The sequence below is a fragment of the Hippopotamus amphibius genome, chromosome 11 (genome assembly GCF_030028045.1).
Source record: "Hippopotamus amphibius kiboko isolate mHipAmp2 chromosome 11, mHipAmp2.hap2, whole genome shotgun sequence".
NCBI classification, from domain to species: domain Eukaryota; kingdom Metazoa; phylum Chordata; class Mammalia; order Artiodactyla; family Hippopotamidae; genus Hippopotamus; species Hippopotamus amphibius.
The window spans coordinates 88094545-88117515 of record NC_080196.1 but is presented as its reverse complement, the minus strand read 5'-3'; the positions used below and the strand labels follow the sequence as shown (position 1 = coordinate 88117515).

General features: G+C 49.4%; 1 protein-coding gene across 3 annotated transcripts in view; it reads left to right on the top strand.

Moving 5' to 3' along the window:
• ST8SIA5 (ST8 alpha-N-acetyl-neuraminide alpha-2,8-sialyltransferase 5) overlaps positions 1 to 22737 on the top strand; it is a 69789-nt gene extending 47052 nt beyond the window's left edge. Inside the window, exons 2-7 of one of the 3 annotated variants that reach the window (XM_057699841.1) lie at positions 1234 to 1326; positions 11758 to 11844; positions 15262 to 15406; positions 19449 to 19561; positions 20343 to 20435; positions 21524 to 22737. In XM_057699841.1, the coding sequence (XP_057555824.1) occupies positions 1234 to 1326; positions 11758 to 11844; positions 15262 to 15406; positions 19449 to 19561; positions 20343 to 20435; positions 21524 to 21992 (1000 nt within the window). In that variant the 3' untranslated portion in view covers positions 21993 to 22737. The remainder of the gene's footprint in view (positions 1 to 1233; positions 1327 to 11757; positions 11845 to 15261; positions 15407 to 19448; positions 19562 to 20342; positions 20436 to 21523) is intronic. The other 2 variants (XM_057699840.1, XM_057699842.1) reach the window with 2 other exon arrangements.
• Positions 22738 to 22971: the final 234 nt, after the last annotated feature.

The following is a 22971-nucleotide window of genomic DNA, read 5'->3' as shown; positions in this document are numbered from 1 at the left end:
TAGTGATGAAGAGGGAAAGGGAATATTATCCTTAATGAAATAAGTCAGACAGAAAGACAAATACTATATAATATCACTTATATGTAGAATTAAAAAATAATACAAATGATTACACATGTAAAACAGAAACAGACTCACAGACATAGAAAACAAACTTGTGGTTACCAAAGGGGAGAGGAAGCGGAGCAGGGAAAAATTAAGAACATGGGATTAACAGATACAAATTACTGTATATAAAGTAGATAAGCAACAAGGAGATACTGTATAGCACAGGGAATTATACCCATTATCTTATAATAACCTATAATGGAATATCATCTGCAAAAACACTGAATCACCATGCTGTATACCTGAAACTAACAAAACAGTATAAATCAACCATACTTCAATTAAAAAGAAAAAAAAAAGTGAATACTTCCACGTAGAGTGCTGGGCCCTGAACTTGGCCCATGACAAGGGCTCAGCTGAAATTGGCATTGTTATTCTGCAGAAGGGACTGTGAGATGGCTCTGACATGCCTGGAGCCAGCCAGTTTGGGAGAGGACTCAGGCCCCTCTACACTGACAGCACAACCTGGAGCATCTTCTCTTTAGCCTCAGTTTTCTCAGCTGCCAAATGGGGAGAAAGAAAGAGTCTCACCTCGTCACAGTGCGGGCAGGAGTGTCAATGAGCTAATGGAAACAAATGCTTTTACGCTAGGAAAAGCAGCTTGTACTTGTTCAGCTATGCTTGTGGGTGTCGTGTGACACTTTTCCCAAGAGGAGGAGAAAGGAGAAAAGAGCAGGAAGGGGCAGGACCAGCTGAGGGCCTGTAGCCTCACTGCCCCGACTCCCAGGGCTGCCTCCATCAGTGACTGGTCGCAGGAAGAGTGTGAATGAGAACATGCCCGGAGCACCCTCTTTCTCCTTCGAAGCCACTGCGTGGAATCAAACCTACTTCAAAATGTCATGATTTACTGAAATGAGTTCATGCCTTAAATGCTTATATTCCCAGGATAGTGGGGTTGCTCTCCTGAGTAATCAACCACCCATTGATCAAGCCAGAGGGCCCCACGGTCTTAGAGATGGACCCCCATCGGGTCATCTGTTGGGGTGGGCTGATTTGCTCTATTAATTTTGCCAGACACCACCCCACTGCCCCCCACCCCCACCCCCTGACAACGAGAGCCCGGAGAGGTCCCTGAGAGTCTGGCCGCTTCCCTGCCTAGTAACCTCTGTCCCTATTGGTTCTCAGGTACTTTGAATTTTACGAGGGCCCTTTTGAGTATAACTCCACGAGATGCCTGGAGCTGAGGCACGAGATCTTGGAAGTGAAGGTGCTCTCCATGTGAGTGTGGCCGGGTGGGTGATGGGTGCAGGGTGGTGCATGTGGGGGCGGGCAAGGCAGGGTGGGGGCTGGGTGGGGGCATGGCCCAAGGAAATAGGAAACTTGGTGGATCACTACAGAGAAAGAATTAGGTCTGCTTCCTTGGGGCCGCTGGCATTTGGAGAACCCTGGAGGGCTGGACCAGGGATGATTGCTCATGTTTTATGAAAAATGCTGAGTTTGCAAGGTCACCTCTGGTGACTAGGCATTCTAGGCCCCGGCTCAATTACCAGTCTCCACGATTATCACCTCTGGGCTACTCTTGTATAGAAATCGAAGAGGGGAAGGAGCATCTTACCTGAAATTCAGTACCTCGTGGCTTAAGTGTTGCCCTCTTGTTATTGCCTTTTAAAAACTCGGTAAATTTTTATTTATTAATTTATTCGTTACATTCGTTAACTTTTGTTTTATTAAAGGATACAACATTCAAATGGTACAAAAAGGTATACAGTGAGGAGTCCCCTTCCCACAGCCCGTCCCCCAGTCTCCTTCTCAGAGGCCACCCACGTATCCTCTTGCATCCTTCCAGCACCCAGGGGTGGATATCTTTTCCCTTTTTTTTTTTTGTTTTAAACTAACCCTAACCCTAACTCCCCACCAGCAGTGTATCACCAGTGGCTCTTTTACAGCTTGTACGAGGGGAAACACATTACATGCTGGACACTCACTAGTGTGTGTGTCTCCCTCACAGGACTGCCAGGAATTGAGAGGAATTTGCATCCTGTTAACCAAGATAGAATGTATGTTTATTTGAAAACAGCTACTGTTGACCCTCGAACAACTCGGGTTTGAACTGCATGGGTGCACTTATATGCAAAAGTTTTTCGAGAGTAAACACTGCAGGGTTGCTTAGTTCGGGGTTGGTTGAATCGGTGGATGGAGAGAAACTAGACAGGGAGGGTCCACTACCAGCCCCGTGGTGTTCAAGGGACAACTGCACATCTGGATGTGGAAGAAATACAGGTGATTCAGAGCCAGGCAGTGCTGGGTGCTTATGTGGACTCACGGGCCCCTGACATGATCCCAGGACCACCGTCCATGGCCCACATGCAGGAGCCACTTGATGTAATTTCCAGGTTATGTGGGTCATTGAAAGCACTTGGGCCTTAGAGTCAGGCAGACTTGGATCCAAAGCCGACTCTGGGCCTTAGCAGCTCTGCATCTTTATACAAATTACTTAACCTCTCTGAACCTTTCCTTACCTATAAAAATGAGGACACAATTACCTACTTTTAAGGTTGCAGTAAAGACTAGCTGAAATAACATATGTGAACTAGATAGCCCAACAGTGCACATCTATAGCAGCACACGTAATAGGTGCTCAGTAAATGTTAATGTGCCCCCTGCCTCTCCTCCCTTCGCTTTCTTTCCTTTCTGGAACCAGCAGCAGCAGCTTTTCTGACATTCACAGACTCCATCAGCTTAGTAGTGCAGGAAAGCTCCGGGGATAAGGCCAAAAGTCCAGCTGGGACCAGCTGCATTGTTCACGGTCCCTGTTCTGACCATGGGTCTGTGTAGCTTCTACAGGGAGCACGGGAGGCAGCTTGCCCTCCATCCATCCCACTCAGCCCTGAGTGGACCACAGCGTGGAGGGCACTAGGAGTTAACTGGATCAAGAGAATTCCAGATGGAGGGGACAGTTTGTGACCAGGCCTGTGCCGGGAGGGGCCCGCAGTGTCCCAGGCTCTGCGAGCTGGCCTGAGGGGAACCCAGAGCCATGTGGCTGGAGGGGCAGGCAGGGCTGGACCTGGCGAAGCCTTGCAGTGCAGACTGGGATTTAGATTTTATCTTTGTCTGAGGGCCATGGGAGCCCCTGGGGAGGTGGAGGGAGTATGATGTGGTTGGTGTTCGATGTGCCCGGCTGAGGATCTGTGACTTAGTGACAACAATGGCTGCCCAGCCGGCAGTCAGGAGCTGAAGGTATAAGCAGAGAGCCTTATCTTGTCTCAGAACTCAAAGATCTCAGGCCCTTAAATGTCTCACTCTCATTGAGAGTATACCTTAGGGTATATAATTAATGTTTTAAATTATAAAATACAGACAGTTTCCTCATGGTTATTTCAAGATCTAGACAGGTAGTCTGAGAGTCTCTGTAAATGAGCCATCCTTCTGTCACATCCTGTCCCTTTACCCATATATTTTCTCTGCATTCGTGTGAGTCCTTGTATTGGTTTGCTAGGGCTCCCATAACAAAGTGCCACAGACTGGGGGCTTAAACAACACAACTTTGTCTTCTCCCAGTTCTGGAGGCTGGAGGTCTGAGATCAAGGTGTCGGCAGGGTGCGTTTCTCCCGAGGCCTCTCTCTTTGGCTGATACATGGTCATCTTCTCTCTCTGTCTTCCCAGGGTCTTCCCTCTGTACCTGTGTCCTAATTTCCTCTTCTTATAAGGACATCAGTCGTCTTGGAATAAGGCACCGTCTGGTGATATCATGTTAGCTTAACTACCTCTTAAAAACTTTATCGCCAAATAGAGTCACATTCTGAGATATTGGGGTTTAGGGCTCAACATATGAATTTGGAGGGAGAGATGATTCAGGTCATAATAATCCTTATCACAGCTTCCATTTAGGGACCATATTAGAAGTTACCTGGGCCCTTTGTTTCAAGCCTTAGTCTCAAACATTGTGGGGTGTGACGGGAACCTCATTTTCCCCTGTCATCTGTGCCCACCCTTTGTTCCTTGTCAGGAACTTGTGTTGGTGGCAGAAAGTCCTCTGTGTGTTTGGCTCTGCTCGTCTCTGCTTTTGGGGCACCTTCTCTGGTCTCCTGAACTGAGCGGCCACCCCGGCTGGTGACCCCTGGGCCTTTCCCCATCCGTCTCTTCCATGTCAGTTGCTCTCCATGTGGTCCCCTGGCCCTGAAGTCTGGGCGCTGCTGGTACTGGGGGTCTGGGAGGAGAGAGGCTGGGCTGTTCTTGCGCATGTGAACCTGCTGGGTCAGCAGTGAGCCCGGTGGCTCCTTTCCTCAGTCCTCGTGTTGAGGTCTGTGCTACATCCTCCCCCCCACCCCACCCCCCCCCCCCCCAGCTGGAATCAGAAAGGCCAGAGGCTGGCTCTGATCCGAGTGGTCCTGATGACACCTGAGCACCTGTGGGCTTCACTGTTCTCCAACCGACAGCCAGGAGCGATGCTCATGGTGGAGACCCTGAGTCATCGGGAAAAGGTTAAATCTCCATCTGTGAATGGAGGGGCTGGACGGGTGTGCCCAGAGGCCCTTCCGGTCCATGAACGTCAGCTGGCATTCCATCTGAAGAGACAGGGGTGTGTGTGATTCATCTGCGAACGATTCTGATCCAAAATTGCTCCAATCAATGGTAAAAAGCAGTCAGCTGGAAAATTCCCACATGGTAAAGGCCTCGTTCCCAGACAATGTCAGATACAATGAGGAATTACTCTATGCTGATTTGTTATGAAATCACATTGTCCCTAATACTTGTAAAAATTATTTATGTTTAATTTTCGCCATTCCAGAGCCTCTTTATTTTTAAACCAATTGCTGCCTCTGCTCACACACTGATGGGGGCTGTGCCTGGGACCTCACCCTGGGCCTCTCCTATCACCCCTTCCCCATATTTCTGGGGTGGGGAACCCAGCACAGAGCCCCGTACCGAGATCAGGACAGAGGCTGGGAGCAGGGCTGGCTGGGCAGGGCTCTCCAGGCTGGGATGCCCCTTGGTGCCCACGCTTCTCAGAGTCTTGTTGCCTGACCCTGCCCAAGGTCAGGACATGTCTGTGAAATGAATGAGAAAGTGGATGAGACACAGATGGGAACAGAAGAAGCCATGGAGGGAAAGGGGGAGAAAGAAGGAGTACGAGATAATGGTGATCATCTCCTGCACATGGCTGGAAGAATCAAGTAGAATACAAAAGTTTATAAGAATAAAAAACGATGGTCCCCTGCCCCACACCCTCTCCCCCAGCCCTGCTCCTTACCGCTCTTGGCTGTTTCTTCTGGGAATTACCTCGTACCTCGCAGTACTATGAGTGCCACGGGTGCTACGTTTAGCGTTCACTGATGTCCTGCTTTGCTGGGTGAGGATTCAGCTCCCTTACCCAGCCCAAACCATCCCCCTACTTTTCCTGATTGAGGGGTACTGCTGTTTTTAGTTCTTCTATCTATAGATTGCCTAAGTAACCTATTTCTTGTTCTACCAAACATTGGCTGTATCTCTTGATCCTGTACTTTGTAAGATGAGCGTATTAAAATTACCCCAACTTTTTAGTTCCAACCTCTAACTTCAGTCATCCGTGAGTTTACCATCCGTGAGAATGTCAAGGCTGATATCATTTACATTCTATTTGTAACCATAGCAAGCCTTTTTTGGGTGTTCTCTATAGCCTGACTCTAAAAATTGAAGATCAGAAAATAGTGATTCCCATCTCCTTTCTTGTACATTTTTTCCTTTTTTTTTTTTTTGAGCCTCTAACCATCTTTTCCCTCTTGAATACTTTTGTCTCTGTTATGCTCTATTTGTCTTCCTGCCTCTCCATTTACCAGGGATTCGCCTCAGGGTTTCCCTTCATCCTCTTGCTCCAACCTGGACAGGCTGCTTTCTTGGGTCACACACTGCTGTCACTTCCCTTCTCTGCCTCCGTAGGCTGGATTCACCCATAGCTGATTCTTTCTTGGTTCAATCCTTCGTTTTGCTTCCTCCCATCTTCAAGTAAACTCCCCCAAAATGATGGGTGGAAAGTAAGAGTTTTTTCCTTCTGTGTCCAAATGACCTAATTCTTCTCTTAATTGTTGATTTGGTGGGGTTGGTATTTTAGGTGAAAATCATTCACCCCAGAATGCTGAATACCTTCTCCTTCACCTCCTGGTGTCCAGAGCTGTATGAGCACCTCCTGTGGAGGTGACCTGTTTTCTTCTGTCTGGAGTCTTTACAGATCATGAGAGTTCTGAAATATCCTGATGGTGGGCTTCAGAATACACCCTCATGGAGATCTCTTAATCTGGAGCTCACTCCAAACTCTTGAACTTTCTCTTGGATTTCTTTATAGTTCCTCCTCTCCAATTTTCTCCACTTCCTCTTTCTGGTACCTCTAAGAATTATATACCTCTGGGTTGCTCCTCGGATATCTTTTAATCTTGTCTTTTCTCTTTGCCCTTTGCTTCTACTTTCTGTGAAATTCCTTGACTCTACCTTCCAACTTTTATAATGAACATTTTTCCCCCCAAGGGCTCTTTCTTTTTGGACTGTTCTCGGAGCAATCTAGTCTTTGTTATTCCTCTTCTGGAATATTAGTCATGTCTTGGGAGAAAGGAGGTAAGTGCCTGGGATCAACCCTTCATCTCTAAAGCAAAGGTGATCTCTGCATTTCTAAAGCAACTTATAAAATATTTTTATACATATTATCTCATTTGATCTTTCTGACAAACTTTGAGATCAGCAGAGCAGAGGTTATTTTATCTGTCTTACAGATAAAGCAGCTGAGTATCAGCGAGATTAAATTATTTGTCTGAGGTCATATTGCAAGTTGGGGATGAAACCAGGATTCCAGGCTAAGTGTCCAGGCCCCAACCTTTGTCCAGTGTGTGACAAGGCCACTGGAGGCACAGAGAATGGGGCCCAGCCACTGGTAACTGTTGAACTTGGGGCCCCAGCCTGCACTATTGCCAGGGTTGTGTTTCTGGGAGGCATTTGAGGCATTGGCCATGCAGGGGGCTGCTCTGGGGGCCTGTGGGTTGCAGAGAGGGAGGAAGGGTAGCACTGGGTGAGTGAGGGTGCCACTGTGTAGTGTCACCTCTCCTCCAGTATCACGTGAGCTCAAGAAGCAAGAGCTGCCATGGGAGGCTTGGGAAAGCCCAAAGGAAGGCCTGAGGGTAAGAGGAGGGGCTCCTTCCAGTTCTTTAAAGCAGCCAGACAGGTTCCTGCCCCAGGGCCTTTGTACTCACTCTTCTCTCTGCCTGGAATACTCTTTCCCCAGATGTTTGTGTGGCTCAGTCTTGCATCATTTCAGTTCTTTGTGCAAGGCTCCCCCCCCTTCAGGGAAGGCTTCCCTGATCAACCCATCTGAAATAGTCACTTTTCGATCCCTGCTTCATTTTCCTTTTTTAAAAAATTATTATTATTTTTTAAATTGTAGTATAGCTGGTGTACAATATTATATAAATCACAGGTGTACAATATAGTGATACACCATTTTTAAAGGTTATATTCCATTTATAGTTATTGTAAAATATTGGCTATAGTCCCAGTGTTGTACAATATATCCTTATAGCCTCTTGCTTCATTTTTCTTTTTTCCTTTTTTTTTTAGATGGATTAACCTGGTTGGCTTTTTTGGGGGGCTGTGCAGAGCGGCTTGTGGGATCTTAGTTCTCCAACCAGGGATTGAACCCATGCCCTTGGTAGTGAAAGCACGGAATCCTAACCACTGGACCACCAGGGAATTCCCTTGCTTCATTTTTCTTTGTAGTACTCACCACTCCCTAGCATGGATTTTTTTTTTTTCCATCGTGTTAAGAATACTTAACATGAGATCTACCCTTTTAACAAAATTTTAAGTGTGTAACACTATATTGTCAACTGTAGGCACTAAGTTGTACAGCAAATCTCTAGAACTTATTCAGTTACATAACTGAAACTTTATAGCAACTCTTCATTACTTCTTCCTGAGTCCTTGGTATCTATCACTCTACTCTGTTTCCATAAGATTGATTTTTTATTTTAAGTGTAATTATTTTATTTGATCTTTTTTTATTGGAGTATAGTTGCTTCACAATGTTGTGTTAGTTTCTACTGTACAGCAAAGTGAATCAGCTATACATATACATATATCCCCTCTCTTGTTTGGATTTCCTTCCTGTTTAGGTCACTGCAGAGCATTGAGTAGAGTTCCCTGTGCTATACAGTAGGTTCTCATTAGTTATCTGTTTTATACATAGTATCAATAGTGTATTATGAAGACTGACTATTTTAGATACCTCATAGGAGTAGAATCATGCAGTATTTGTCCTTTGGTGACTTGTTTATTTCACTTAGGATAATGTCCTCTAGATTCATCCAAGTTGTCACATATGGCAAGATTTCCTTCTTTATTAAGGTTGCATAATATTTCATTGTATGTCTAAAATACATTTGCTTTATCCACTCATTTGTCAGTGAACATTTAGGTTGTTTCCATATCCTGGTTATCGTGAATAATGTTGTAATGCACATGGGGGTGTGAGTATTTCTTCAAGATTATGATTTCAACTCCTTTGGATATATATCCAGAAGTGGGATTGCTGGACCATATGATAGTTCTATTTTTAATATTTTGAGGAATCTCCGTGCCATTTTCCATTGTAGCCACACCATTTTACATTCCCACCAACAGTGTATGAGGGTTCCCTTTTCTTCATATCCTCGCCAATACTTGTCATCTTTTTTTTTTTTTTTTTGATGATAGCCATTTTAACAGGTGTGGTGTGATATTGCATTGTGGTTTTGATTTGCATTTCCCTGATGATTAGTGATGTTGAGTACCTTTTCACGTACCTGTTGACCGTTTGTATGTCTTCTTTGTAGAAATGTCTAAGTTCTTTGCCCATTTTAAAATCAGGTTATTTGATTTTTTTGCTATTGCATTGTAAGAGTTCCTATGTATTTTGCATATTTACCCCTTATTGGATATATGGTTTGCAAATATTTTCTTCTGTTCCATAGGTTGTGTTTTTTACTCTGTTATTTGCTGTGCAGAAGCTTTTTAGTTTGATGGAGTCCCATTTGTCTGTCCCTTTGTCTGTTTGTTTTTGCTTCCATTGCTTGTGCTTTTGGTGTCCAGTATCCCTGTATAGCTGCTTCCCATTTGTAAGGTCTGTGCAGGCAGGGAGTTGTTTTGTTCACCATGGTATCTCCAGTTCCTGCTGTATCGAGGAATGCAACAGACAGTTATAGACTTTATTTGAACTCAGACTTATTGATTCATTCATTCATTTATTTTTATACTCAACACATGTTTACCACTCATCTGCCATGTGCCTTAGCACTGGAGTCACAGTCAAGCGTGATCCCCGGCCCCAGGGTATTTACTATTTAGTGGGAAAGGTCAGGCATAGGTAATGGCAGGTTATGGGTCTACAGAAGGGGAAAGTAGAGGGGTCTGTGAGTCAACTTTGTCAAGGCAGCTCAGTTTAACAGTAACTTACACCTGTTGGATGCCATGTCCACGTGCCAGACACCATTCCGTCATTTATTGCACCATCTTATTTAGCAGTCTTAACAAAACTGGGTGAGTGAGCAGTAATCTAGTCTTATGCCCATTTTCTAGATGAGAAAACTGAGGCTTGGAGAAGTCATATAGTCTGCCTGAGTTCCCATAGTTAAGAAGTGTCTAAACTGGATCTGAGGCCCAAGTCCCCTTCTGGTGCCAAAATCTGTGCACTATCCTGTATCACTTCCTGCAGTCACCCTTCCCTGCACCAGTCATGTACTCTTTCTGTAGGTGAGGCTTGCCCAGTTTGGGAACAACTGTTCCACCTCCAGTTAAACACAGGTGGGCACAGCTCTGCAGAGTGAACCTGTTTTTTACGTTACAGTTAAGTGAGTATTTGCCTTTTTTTGAAATCATGCACCTTTTTTTTTCTCCAGAGCTGCTTTCCATTTTATTTTATTTTACTTTATTTTATTTTATATTTTTGGCTGCGTTGGGTCTTCATTTCTGGGTGCAGCCTTTCTCTAGTTGTGGCGAGTGGGGGTTAGTCTTCATTGCGATGCTTCAGGCTTCTCTGTGCGGTGGCTTCTCTTGTTGCGGAGCACAGGCTCTAGGCGCGTGGGCTTCAGTAGTTGCGGCTCATGGGCTCAGTAGTTGTGGCTTGTCGGCTTTAGAGCACAGGCTCAATAGTTGTGGCGCATGGGCTTAGCTGCTCCACAGCATGTGGGTCCTTCTTGGACTAGGGCTCGAATCTATGTCGCCTGCATTGGCAGGTGGATTCTTAACCACTACACCACTAGGGAAGTCCATCATGCACCTTTTTTGAAAGCTGATGAAAGCTTCAGATTTTCCCTAAGATGTGCACATGGGTGGACAGACAAGGGATTTTGCCTATAATTCAGAGGGCTCATGGGTTCCCTTAAGACCTTTGATGGACCCCAAAGTAAGAAGCACAGTTACAGTAATTTTCTGATAACATCCAGCTCCTGGGGGCTGGTCACTTTCCCATTCATGACCAAACCAGAATGACCTCCTTTAAAGGGCTCCTCTTTGCACCAGCACCCAAGATCAGCCAGCATCTGAACCGGGCCATAGCCTGGTAACCCTGGACAGCTGTAGAATGCCTGACTGTGGGTTGGGGACTGTGGGAGGTCAGGAGACAAAAGTCGTGGCTCTGCCTTCAAGGAACTTATGATCTGTCCAGCATCTCCCAGCATTCCTGAGAACCTTAGCCGGAGGCTCTGCTCAGTGGGAAAAGTTCCATGATCCAATTCTTTTTGCTGGTTTCAGTGAAAGGGAGAATCCTACATGATTTAGACATTCCCTTTCCAGGGAGTGCTTTGGGATGTCACAATGCTGAGATGTCTAAACCCAACCGGCATAAAGCCTCGCAGAAGGTTGTTCAGACAAAAGACTTCTCATCTCTTCTTCTTTGTAACTGGAAATTGTGATCTGCCCTTGAGAAAAGAGAACTGTACCCTTGCAGTGAGCCCTGCTGTGTGCTGAGCACTGTGTGGGGTGATTTACAGAACTTGCATTAGAGAAGTTGTCTTACACCCTCTGTAGACAGATGTACCTGGGAGAACTGTGCAGACACTTGGGGGTGGGCATGTGAGGAAGGATGTTTTAAAATGTAACGGGATTTGTTTTGATCACATATAGTACATACACAGACACACAAAAGACTATCATGAAGCAAGACATTCTTACGCTCACAGATCCCTAGAGACAGCAGGCATGGCACACCATGCAGGGACACACAGAGAACCATCGGGGTTGGCCAGGAGGCAGGAGGGGTGAGGGGAAAGCATGGGTGAGACCCTTAATTGTGGTTTTCATGGGAAGGAATGGACAAGGCGGGATAAAAAGGTTTAGGATTGGCTAGTTTGAATAATTTCAGTGGGCTCTGGGGCATAAGGAGTACCCCTGGTTGTCTGATCCCTAGCTCTGGGCTGATGAGGGCAGGGGGCTTGTGGCTCCATTCATAAAGGAGGTTTGTTGAGGGTGTGGCCTCTGGATTAGCTGGTGTGCATATGGAAGTCATGCTCGCAGGAGAGTGGTTTGCTATCTCTAGGAGTTCACAAGGCCCTAGATGCCAGAGAAGCAAGAGTATAGCAAATTAGAAAATACAGTTAATACAAAAGACCAGCCCAGGATTTGGCATGAGGGGGAACAGGAAGGGAGCATGTTTGGGGATGATGACACCTTATCCAGCCTGGCCCTTTCATGTGCGTTCTGTCCTCCGCTCCCAAGGGTGAAGCAGTCGGAGCTGTTCGACAGGTGGAAGAGCCTCCAGATGTGCAAATGGGCGATGAACATCTCTGAAGCCAACCAGTTCAAGTATCTATGACTCGTCTGTCCTCCCCAGCCCTTCTGCTCCTGTGGTCCTCCCAGCTGCCTCTTCAGATCTTCCTCTTCCTGCAGGGCCAACCCGCAGGGGCGTCTTCCCTGGAGCTGGCCCTCCTTGGGCTTGGAAGTCTGGGAGTGGGGAGGTTCTGACTCAGCACACAGGCTGAGGCTGACATCCTGCTGGGCACTGTCCCCCACATTCCTGCCCTTAGTCCTGGGAGGAGCCCTGTGTGGTCGGAGCTGTTGTCTCCAGTACAGCCCCTGACCGTGAGGTGAGGTGCTTGAGGTCTCCGGCAGGCGCATGCGTTAAGGCGCCTTAAGCATCTTCCAAGGCCCCGCCCCATTCCCCGCCCCATTCCTGGGGCAGCTGCTTTAGCTCAGCAGTCCTTTCCTTCTCTAGCAGTTGGGCTCCTACAGCCTAGACCAGCCATTTGAGCCCTGCTCTAGCTTATTCTCTAATTGCTCTCTAACTGAAATTGACAGATTATAAGCTCCCAGGAGGCAAGAGCTGTATTTTAACATTCTCCAGTCTTTGAGAGCTAAGCAGCTAGCAGATGTCCAGGCAGTCTCTGTGATTAATGGTGAGCTGTAGGAACCTTTTCATTATAAAATTCTAGGAGTTTATGGTATGCTTTTAGGGCAGATAGACCTTATTGCATGGAATTGACAGGATCCTGGGAATGTGGATATAAACTGGATTTCAGCAACTCAGGTCGTAGTTTGAATGTGCTGTGGAGCCGTCTGCATGAAGGAATCCTGCATGGGATGCTGTGAAAAGCAAATAACACTAAGTATTTTGTATTTGCTTTATAAGTCATTTGTTCCAGTTTGTTGCAATTCTGGGCCAAGTCTAGAGGCAGTTTTAAGTGGCACATTTTAGAAATGTGCTGCAGGTTTTAGAAATGTGCTGAGGCCTCTGTGAGACTGCAGAAACCCAGCTAAGGCCTGACAGTGGTTTGCAGAGACCCAGGTATCATAGACGTAGAATGTGGGGAACAGGCCCAAGATTTGTGCTGCGAATGCAGCCCCAATTCTGCCTTTAGAGTTAAGTGTTACTGCAGGAGGTACATGATGGGGAGGCCCAGGCACACCGAGGGCACACTGACAAGCACTCAGTGTGGACAAGGTCAGTGAGACGCCAAAGGATGTTGTCCAGGCTGAGAGTTGGACAGAAGTCTCATCAGCAGGATTCACGTATCCGAGGAAATACTGAAGCAACGGGAAGATGATGCGACAAGAGAACAGCCAGGATACGCATGGGAGCCTTTGGCCAGCACTATCTGGGGAGAGGCTCTGGGGAGCTGAGACCCTTCTGGTGGGGGGGGAGTGGTTGCAGGTGTGGGAAAGAGAAGCGACATCCGATCTTGCCATGCTCTAAATGGGAAAAGCTTCAAGGCCAGCTGGTCATCCCCCTTTGCTCTCATTACAAGCTCATTGAATGATGATGAGATTCTTAATTTAGGTTCAAGAACCTGGTGTAGTGAAGTGGGGTGGGGTGGGGAGTGTGCTAGAACACAGGCATGAACATTCCAGAGACAGGAAAGGAATCCTGTAACGGAGGCCCTCCCCACCTTACTGCTTACAAATGGACACACTAGTATTCTGGTTTATATATCAGTCACTCGTGAGCTTGGTTAGTATGAGTCAGTTTCCCTCACTGGGGTACTTGCTAGTGGGCTGATAAGATGGAGTTTCTGGACCAGCGAGATGCTGGTTTGTAATGCTGACCTATGGCTCCTGCCTGGCCAGGTCTCTGGCCTTGCCTCTGGGAAGACTTGGTCACATTTTAAAACCACCCCCCCCAAAAACCCCCTCCCCCCAGAAAAGACTGCTCTCTACGGCCAGCAGCCAACTGAGCTCCCCAGGGAAGTCCCTGCAAGAGACAAAGTCACAAAAAAGAATGTGTATAACCGTGGCTTTGGCAACCTGGAGTCACAGAATTACAGAGGGTCAGAAGAGCCAGCCTTGCATCCTACAGATGAGGAAACTGAGGCCTGTGGGGCTGGGGCAGGGGGGCAGCTGCCCGGAGCAGAAGCTAGAAGCCAGTCCTCTTGACGCCAGGTTGGCAGCCCACGTTTCCATCCCAGACCTTTGGTATGGACTTTCCAGAAAGCTCATCCTCAACTTTAGTTAGTGGTCTATCATCCAGGCTCCATGGAGAGTGTGCTCCATTCCTTCCAGGGCTGCCCAGAGGCTGGATGTAACTGTGCCTGGACCCAGGGGTGGGGGCGAAGGCCAGTGTGTCCTGGCCCCCTGCTGCTGTTTTTGGAGACAGTGGCTCCTTGTGGGCTCACAGCCCCCTGTGAGAGGGTGGCAGTTTGCATCCTTTGTCGAATCCAGCCCCTCTGCAGCCAGGGTGGGGCCTTGGGTCCCCAGGATAGGGGAGCAGGATGTGCCTAGGATCCGACCCCATCACCAAGCCTCGCAGGCACGCCTGGGAGAATGTACCACCGGGTGGGACACCAGCTGCAGAGAGGAGAAAATCAGGCTTCTCTGGCCTGGCTGGCTCCCAAGCCTGCCTCATCAGCCCCACTCCCCCTTGGAGGCTGTTTTTTCAAGCCTGCTTGCATTATTGTCTGAGCTTTAACCCTTCTGTAGCTCATGTTGGAGTGTTTTTGTGAGTGAAAACCATGGGGATTTTTTATTTTTTTTTTTTGATAATGAACTCCTGAAACCTTTTGGAAGCCAGGTTCCACTTTCTGCAGGAAGTCACCCAGTATCAACCCACCATCCCGATTTCTGGCCCTCCCCTATTCCTAAGACAGCTTGTAAATCACTGAAATGGCACATTTCTTTTGACTGTGTATGTCTTGCTTTTTGACCCCATCAGACAGGGTTAGCTTTGTCTAAAGTCAGATATGGGAGCTAAGACCCCAGGAAGAGTTCTCATGCCTGTGTTTCCCTTTAGAGCTGGATGAGGAGGTATTTCTGGGAAGAAGTAGAAGGCTTAGCGGCTCCTGTGGAATCTCATGGGGAACGCTTCAGCAGTTGGCAGGACTTGGTTGTTGACACCCATGTGTCTGACATTGTACAGAGTCCAGAGAGGCAGGGTCCCTGCCAACCAGAGGCGTTCATTCAAGCGGAGAGGGAGTTGACAGACGATGAGGCGAATGGTACCCAGTCTGTGCTCTGGGCCTTTAGAGGTCAGTGCAGCCAGTGGGGACAGGGCAGCTGGGAGCTCACTGAGGGAGACCAGGCTGGACCCTGACAGGCTCAGGCATTGGGAGGAGTATTGAAGGAAGGGGACACACAAGCAGAGGTGCGGAGGTGGGGTGGAGGGGTGGGTGGGAAAGGATGGTGCTCCCTGGCCTCCCCAGGGGGCCTCAGTTCCATGACCCCTCTGTTCTCCGAGAGGCTCTGCTCTGCCCTGTGTCACTGGTCTCTCCCCGTCTGTCTCCTGCCCGGCAGGTCCACTCTGTCCAGGTGCTGCAACGCCCCCTCCTTCCTCTTCACCACCCAGAAGAACACGCCCCTGGGGACAAAGCTCAAGTACGAGGTGGACACCAGCGGCATCTACCACATCAACCAGGAGATCTTCCGCATGTTTCCCAAGGTGCTGTTTCGGGCAGGGCGGTCTGGGTGGGACAGTGGAGCTGACGCAGTAGGGCCCTCGGGGGCCGTGCCTGTGTGGTGTGGCATCACCCCACTGTGCCCCTGCACCCAGTTGTCCCGGTCCTGGTTGGCCATTCTCCTAGGCTCAATAGACCGTCCTCCGGAGTTCCTGGGGGTTCTGTCCGAGCACAGTGAATGCCAACTGTTATTTGGCAAGAAAGTGGTTGTAAAGTTTTGGTTATTGCCTTGCTTGCAAAGAACATCCTGAAACTATCTGGGAGGAGGATTAAGCATTTGTCCCCACCTGAGGGAGGCACAAGAGCAGAAACGTACATGCGAAGGTTGTGTGCACAAGAAATCACAAACCATACAAAGGAAGGCACTGGAAGACTGATCTCATATTGGCTGACCTTGGGCAGTCCTTTTGCCTTTCAAGGCTTCACTCTCCCTGTCTGTAACACTGCGGTTTGGACTAGGAAATAAGTTTGGCTGCTTAAAACAGAAAATCTAAAATATCAGAGACTTAAACAAGAGAGACATTTATTATTATTTCTCCCTTCACATATAAGAAGCCAGGAGGGAGGCTGTTCACCGAGGGGCAGCACGCGTCTGCGTGACCAGGCGGACCACAGAATGAGTGACCCACGTGAGCAAAGTGGTCACATCACAGAGCCCAGGCGCAGGCATGCACTTCTGGCCTGATTGTTGCACCAGACTCTTGGAGAGGGGACCTTGGAGGCTGTATGTTCAGCTGATTCTGATGGTTACCACCTGAAGAGCAAGGTTCCACGCCGGGTGTTTTATAGGCAGCCCCTGGGGAGTGTCAGCCCAGGGCAGGGCTTAGTGGGTCCAGTCTGTAGAACTGCTGGTGTGGCGTGGGGCAGGGGGCGTGTTCAGTTCTTGCTGGATGAAATGTGAGGGGCTGGGCTGCCCTGCTTTGGGGAGTGCTACTGAAACAAAGTGCAGGGGTTCCCTGTATTCTTGCTACGCGCACGCACCAGAGTGCACTGGTGTGACTGGGCCTGGGGTGGGGGGAGGGGAGCACTGGAGAGGAGCTGGAGGTGGACAGGTGTCAAACATACCCTCCCACAGCAGTGCTGGAGGACGGTGGGGTGTGAGCCGTCTTTACGAGGCGAGTCTTGCAAAGCCTGGAACGTGACAGCCGGTGATCTTGCAGGTAAAGCCAGGGGGTGACACACAGCCCAGTTATGACATATGGATCCAAGGAGGGCCATGGGGATGGGCCGCTGAGGCCCAGGGAAGGGGAGCAGGGGTTGCCAAGTGTGCAGGCCATATGGTCTCTGTCACGGCTACTCACCTTTATTGTTCTAGCTTGAAGCAGCCACAGAGACGGGTAAGCAACAGAGTGTGACCGGGTCCCAATAATGCTGTAGTTCCTATTAGACACTGAAATTTGAATTTTATATGTTTTACACATCACAAAAGATTCTTTTGATGTTTTCCCACCCTTAAAAAATATAAAATACATTCTTAGGCTGCTGGCTGTACAGAAATAGGTGGTGGGTCAGATGTGGCCCACAGAACGTAATTTACCACCTCCTGAATTAGAGCATGTGACACAGAAGTATTTCCCGAACTTCCCTAAGGTGAGTTTTTATTTGGGTTTGAAAAATATGCAGCTTCTCGGGCTCCTACCCTGACCCTGAAGATCCTGATTCTGTGGTTCTGGGATGGAGTCAAGAATGTATACTTTCAGAAAGTACCCAGGTAGTTTTTCTTTTTTTAAGCTCATTATTGGAATATAATTGCTTTACACTGTTGTGCCAGTTTTTGAGGCACACCAAAGTGAATCAGCTGTATTTATACATATATCCCCATATCCCCTCCCTCTTGTGACTCCCTCCCACCCTCCCTATCCCAGCCCTTTAAATCATCATCCATCATCGAGTTGATCTCCCTGTGTTATGCAGCAACTTCCCACTAGCTATCTATTTTACATTTGGTAGTGTATATATGTCTATGCTACTCTCTCACTTTATCCCAGCTTCCCCTTTGCCCCGCCACCCCCACCCCCTGAGTCCTCGAGTCTGTTCTCTACATCTGCATCTTTATTCTTGCCCTGTCACTGGGTTCCAGGTAGTTTTTGATTTACAGAAGTGTGGGAAACACTGACATAGAACAAAAAAATCCCTCGATGATCTCTCCAAAGAGGACTTTGTTTTTACTCTTTCTCTGGTCAAAGTCAAACAGTGCGGTTTCCCCCACTGGCCATGAGATGCCCTTGTTTTCCCCGTCCCTGTTCCTGGAGCCTGTGCCTCCAGGGAAAATGTGCCATGAAGAAGGACAGTCTCCCACAGACGGGTGCAGCATCCCCTTTAGATTTAGCCTAATTCCTGATGATCCCATTGCAGTGGAATTTTCCATGATGCTTGTCTGGCAGTTGGTTCCAATGGAAGCCCCAGGTGCTGACCGGGACCACTGTCACTCAGGGTTGTCCACCTGGTATGAGATAGGAGGAAAGCTGCCCGACAGCCTCCGGGTGTCAGAGATGGAGGGGAACGTCAGGGCCATCCCATAATAACCACCTGGTCCCCTTGTGTAGACACTTCTGGGCCAAGCATTGCACTGGGTGAACTTCTCGTTTACTCCAGTGGTTCGCAATGTGGGGGGCGGGGAAGTGGGGACATTTGGCAATGTCTGGAGATGCTTTTGCTTCTCATGACTGGGGGTTATTCTTGGCATCTAGTGGGGAGAGGCCAGAGATGCTGTGAAACATTCTACAGTGCACAGTCAGCCCCGGACAGCAAGGGATGATCTGGTCCAAAATATCAATAGTGCCAAGTTGAGAAGCTCTGCTTTGCATCATCTCATTGGATCACAGGAAATACACATTACTATCCTTATTTTACAAAGTACAAATTTTAATTTGTAATACATTTTTAAAATTTTACAAAACCAAGGCACTGAGAGCTCGGAAAACATGTCCATGTTTCCCTCGCCTCATTGTGGGGCAAAACCAGGACTGAATTGGGTCCCTTGACTAGGGTGCCCATTCCTGGTTTGCCTCGGACATTCCTGGTTTGACCAAATGTAAATTCTGCATCCCAAGCAAAGTGCCCCAGTCGTGGGCCAACTGTGATAGTTGGTCACCCTACCCTTCACGCCGGGTCTGCACTCTTTCCCTGAGCCTGCCTGGTCCCATCTACCTCAGGTTGCCCACGAGGCCTAGACAGGGGACGTGGCAGGACCAGCTCTCCTAGTCAGGCCAGTATTTGCTTTTTCCTGCCTACTTGCCTGTAGTCCCCTGGAAAGCATGTGCAGGGAGCTTTTTTGTGGGCAGCCAGTGCCCAGACCAAGGTAACCCTGCCAGTCAAGGTGTGACCAGGTCAGAGTGCTGTGGGATGCTCCCTCCCAGGGCCCCTATGGGTGCCATCATCACCAGGGTAAGTCCTGGGCTCCCCTGTGCCCGACGCTCTTTCTTTGCCGAGATCCCAGTGGCCTTGTTTGCCCACCCCTGGTCCCCTGCCTCTGCTGCTGCCAAGTCCTGGCATCTGTGCCAGTCTATCTGATCTTTCTATCCCAGGCCTGTGCCCTCCCCATGGAGCAGAGGGAGGGTCTGTACCTCACCCTTAGTGGAAAGGAGTGAGGGCCAGGTTTAGGGCCCTGGTGTCTGGTGGCCCGGCCCCCACCTCTGCCGCTGTCATCCCCCAGAAGGTCTGCATTAACCATTAAAATATGCGGACTAGAAGTCAGAGAAGCTAAGCTTCCACTGGGAAAACCAAAGGCAAGCAGGGTTCGCCCATAACGTGTACTCTCTTCTTTCTGGAAACTGGAGGCATCCCAGGGCATATTGAAAAAGGCTCCCACTTCTAGCTCATTCCTAATTGTCTGTGGAACTGAGAATTAGGCTTTTCACCTCTCTTTTCATCTGCAAAGTGGAATAACCACTTTTCTCCCCCGTTTACTACAAGGCTGTCTTGTGAGCCTACGAGGAGTGGAGGTGGATGTGGGTGCAGAGGCGAGAGCACCACATAAAGGCAGGGGTGGCGTTGCCTCTGACAGCTGTGCGCCTGTCTCCACAGGACATGCCTTACTACCGGTCCCAATTTAAGAAGTGTGCCGTGGTGGGCAACGGGGGCATCCTGAAGAACAGCCGCTGTGGGAGGGAAATCAACAGCGCCGACTTTGTCTTCCGGTAAGAATCACCCTGGGTCTGCACCTGCCACTTCTACCCCTGTGGCCCTCCCCTTCCATGCCCGCCCCCCTTCTGCTGCACCGGCCTGTCAATGCTGCCCTTTCTGTGATGAATCCCCACTCCCCACACCTGCAGACCTCATACTCTGGGTTGTTGCTTCCCCCTCTAACTCTGTCCCTTGCAAGGGGTTGAACCTCTCAGGTCCTCCGTCTCCACATCTGCAGAATGGGAGCAAATGGTATAACAGATGTAAAGACACTGAGGACTCCCAGGGGCCATTCAGAGCTGTTGGTGAGGTTGTCTGGGTGGCCACCTCTCTGGCTGGGTTCTACTCTTCTGGAAGTAATGCTTGGAACCAGGGTAGCCTTGTGGTTGACACCAATATGAGCTTCACCCTGGCCTTACCTAAGCTAGACACTGGTCCTTGTGTTTCTTCTTCCTTGTGTAGAAGCCCTTCTTATCTCCTTGGGGATCTTTGTTTACTTCTTTCGTCTGGGTAAAGAAGATAGGTTGAAAATAAGAGCTTAAAGCAGAGACTTGGGTTGAGGCTGCAGTGGGATCTCATGGGTTGTGGATCTACAATCATTGGGCCACCCAGGGTTGGTGAGGGAAGAACTTGAACTTGCACTTCCATGCCCAGGCACAAAGATTCTACCCAGCTGGTTTCCTCTGTGTCCCTCTGCCCATGTGATCATCGTCCCTTTCTTCCCCACGCCCCAGCTCCCTGGGTCCATCTAGAATGACTGATCACATGCAGTACGGTGCCTCATCTCTTCTGCAGGTGCAACTTACCCCCCATCTCGGAAAAGTACACCATGGATGTAGGGGTGAAGACCGATGTGGTCACCGTGAACCCTAGCATCATCACAGAGAGGTCAGTGGCCCTCTTTCTAGACTTGTGCTGTCCAATATGGTAGCCATTCACCATGTATGGCCACTGGGCACCATCCAGACTGAGACGTGCCATCTGTAAGTGCAAAACACACACTCGATTTAAAAGACTAATACGAAAAAGAGGATGGAGCACACCTCATTGTAGTTTTATACTGATTACATATTAAAGTGATAATATTGGGGGTATATCAGGTTAAATACAATCTATTATAAACATTAATTTCACCTACTTCTTTCTATTTATCTAAATGTGCCTCCTAGAACATTTAAAATTACATTTGTGGCCTGCATTATATGTCTTCTGGACAGTGCTGGTCTGGACTATCTTCCCCTAGAGATGGGCCAGAGAGCTTTCCAGTGTGATGGGGGCAGACAGCTCTCTACACGGTGTGTCTGCCAGGCATTGAGGAGAAGCCTTGTGCAAAGATCTCAACCCTGCCTCCTGGCTCCCCTCCTGGGGTCTGTCTGGGAGGCCTGGGGGAGAGAGTACTGTGTTAAAACTCCAACTGGGGCATAGTCACACCTCCAGATCAGATGAAGGGTAAGAGGAGGGGGTGTTGTTAAATGGAGTCAAATGCCCAAGAACATTTACAGAGTCAGCCCAGCAAGGGAGCATTCAGAGAGGCGTGAGATGAGGCAACTGGGAGGGCTGGTCCATGAAAAGAGAAAGGGGAGCGAGGGGCTGCGGGGGAGGAAGGGCTTAGAGGTTTGGTGTCCTTCACTGAGGACCTAGGGGAAGACAGTACAGGTGAGTGTCCTGAGGGCTCCAGGCAAAGCCTCCCTTCCCTCACCACTTCCACTCTCATCCGTGTGAGTTAAGTATTGCCCTCCCCCTGCAGCCACACGCTAGATATGTGTCCCTTTGGGTCCAGATTGCCCTCTTCTGTAGCCACTCACAAAAATATAACTGTGCTGGAAGGAGGCGGACATTCATCTGCTGAGCGACTGAGATGAACGGAGGCGGGGGTGGCCTTGAGAGGCCCCTGCGTCCTTTGAAAAGACCGCAGGGTGCAGGGGTGGGACAAGCGAGGGCTCGGCTCACCCTGCGCCCCCCGCCCCCCGCCCCAGGTTCCACAAGCTGGAGAAGTGGCGGCGGCCCTTCTACCGGGTGCTGCAGGTGTACGAGAACGCGTCCGTGCTGCTGCCCGCCTTCTACAACACGCGCAACACCGACGTGTCCATCCGCGTCAAGTACGTGCTGGACGACTTCGAGTCGCCGCAGGCCGTGTACTACTTCCACCCGCAGTACCTGGTCAACGTGTCGCGCTACTGGCTCAGCCTCGGGGTGCGCGCCAAGCGCATCAGCACCGGCCTCATCCTGGCCACGGCGGCGCTCGAACTGTGCGAGGAGGTGCACCTGTTCGGCTTCTGGGCCTTCCCCATGAACCCCTCGGGCCTCTACATCACCCACCACTACTACGACAACGTCAAGCCCCGCCCGGGCTTCCACGCCATGCCCTCCGAGATCTTCAATTTCCTGCACCTGCACAGCCGCGGCGTCCTGCGCGTGCACACGGGCACCTGCCACTGCTGCTGAGGGTGGCGCGCGCGGCCGCGCTGCCCCCGGCCCGGCCCGGCACGCTGAACCTCGCTGCTCCCCGCTCGCCTGCAGGGCAGGGCGAGGGCCTGGCGCTGAGGCTGGCCCTCCCTCGGACGCTCAGCTTCGGGCTTGGGTCCTGTGGGCTGGGAGTCAGGGATGGGGGCGGGGCAGAGTCAGCTCCGTGCTAACCAACCCTACCTGCCCACGGGTAGCGAACGGCTGGGCCACATCGCAAGATCGGGGCCCTGGGGACTGCAAGTGAATCAAGCACATTTCCACTCAGTCTTAGCATCCGAGAGAGCACAGGCTGTATGGCCTCTTTGCAGCTAAAGGAAGGCCCTACCGGAAACGGAAAAGAGGGAGACAGGACGTGTGAGCATGGTTAAGATTTAACTCAGACTTTTGGGTTCCTGAGTCTTATACCCAGGCCTCAGCCATGAATTGTTGTATAGAACCTCAGCGTAGAGGCCAGCCCAGCGGCCAGAGCTCCCTGTGAAAACAGTGGCTCAGGGAGGTCCAGGGATTATCAACCAAGGTTCCACCAACCAACCGAGTCTATTAAGTGGCTCTGTGAGATCTGATGCAAGTCCTGTGTGTTAGGATCTTCGCTGAGACACCATCAGCCAAGGAGAGCCACACCCTTCAAATACATCCTCAGGCTCACACAAGTCTTGGTGCCTCCAGGTTCAATCCTGCATTTGATCTTTTGATGAGAAAGAAATAAACCAGACCAGCCATTTGCACTAAGGTTTTCAAACCAATGTAATCGATTCAATAAGTGCTTAGCGACTTGCTTCCTCTTCTGTCTCCCTATTTTCAGCTCTGTTTTAACCAGGAGTTATTTATAAGATCCATCCCTCTCTGTGTTCCTGAATACTGCAGAATCCTGCTGTATCGTGTTCCTGAATTGGAACTGTAAGGCTCGGGACTGGAAAGCGCTGACATGTGACTGGTGAGCTTAGCGATGGAAGTGAGC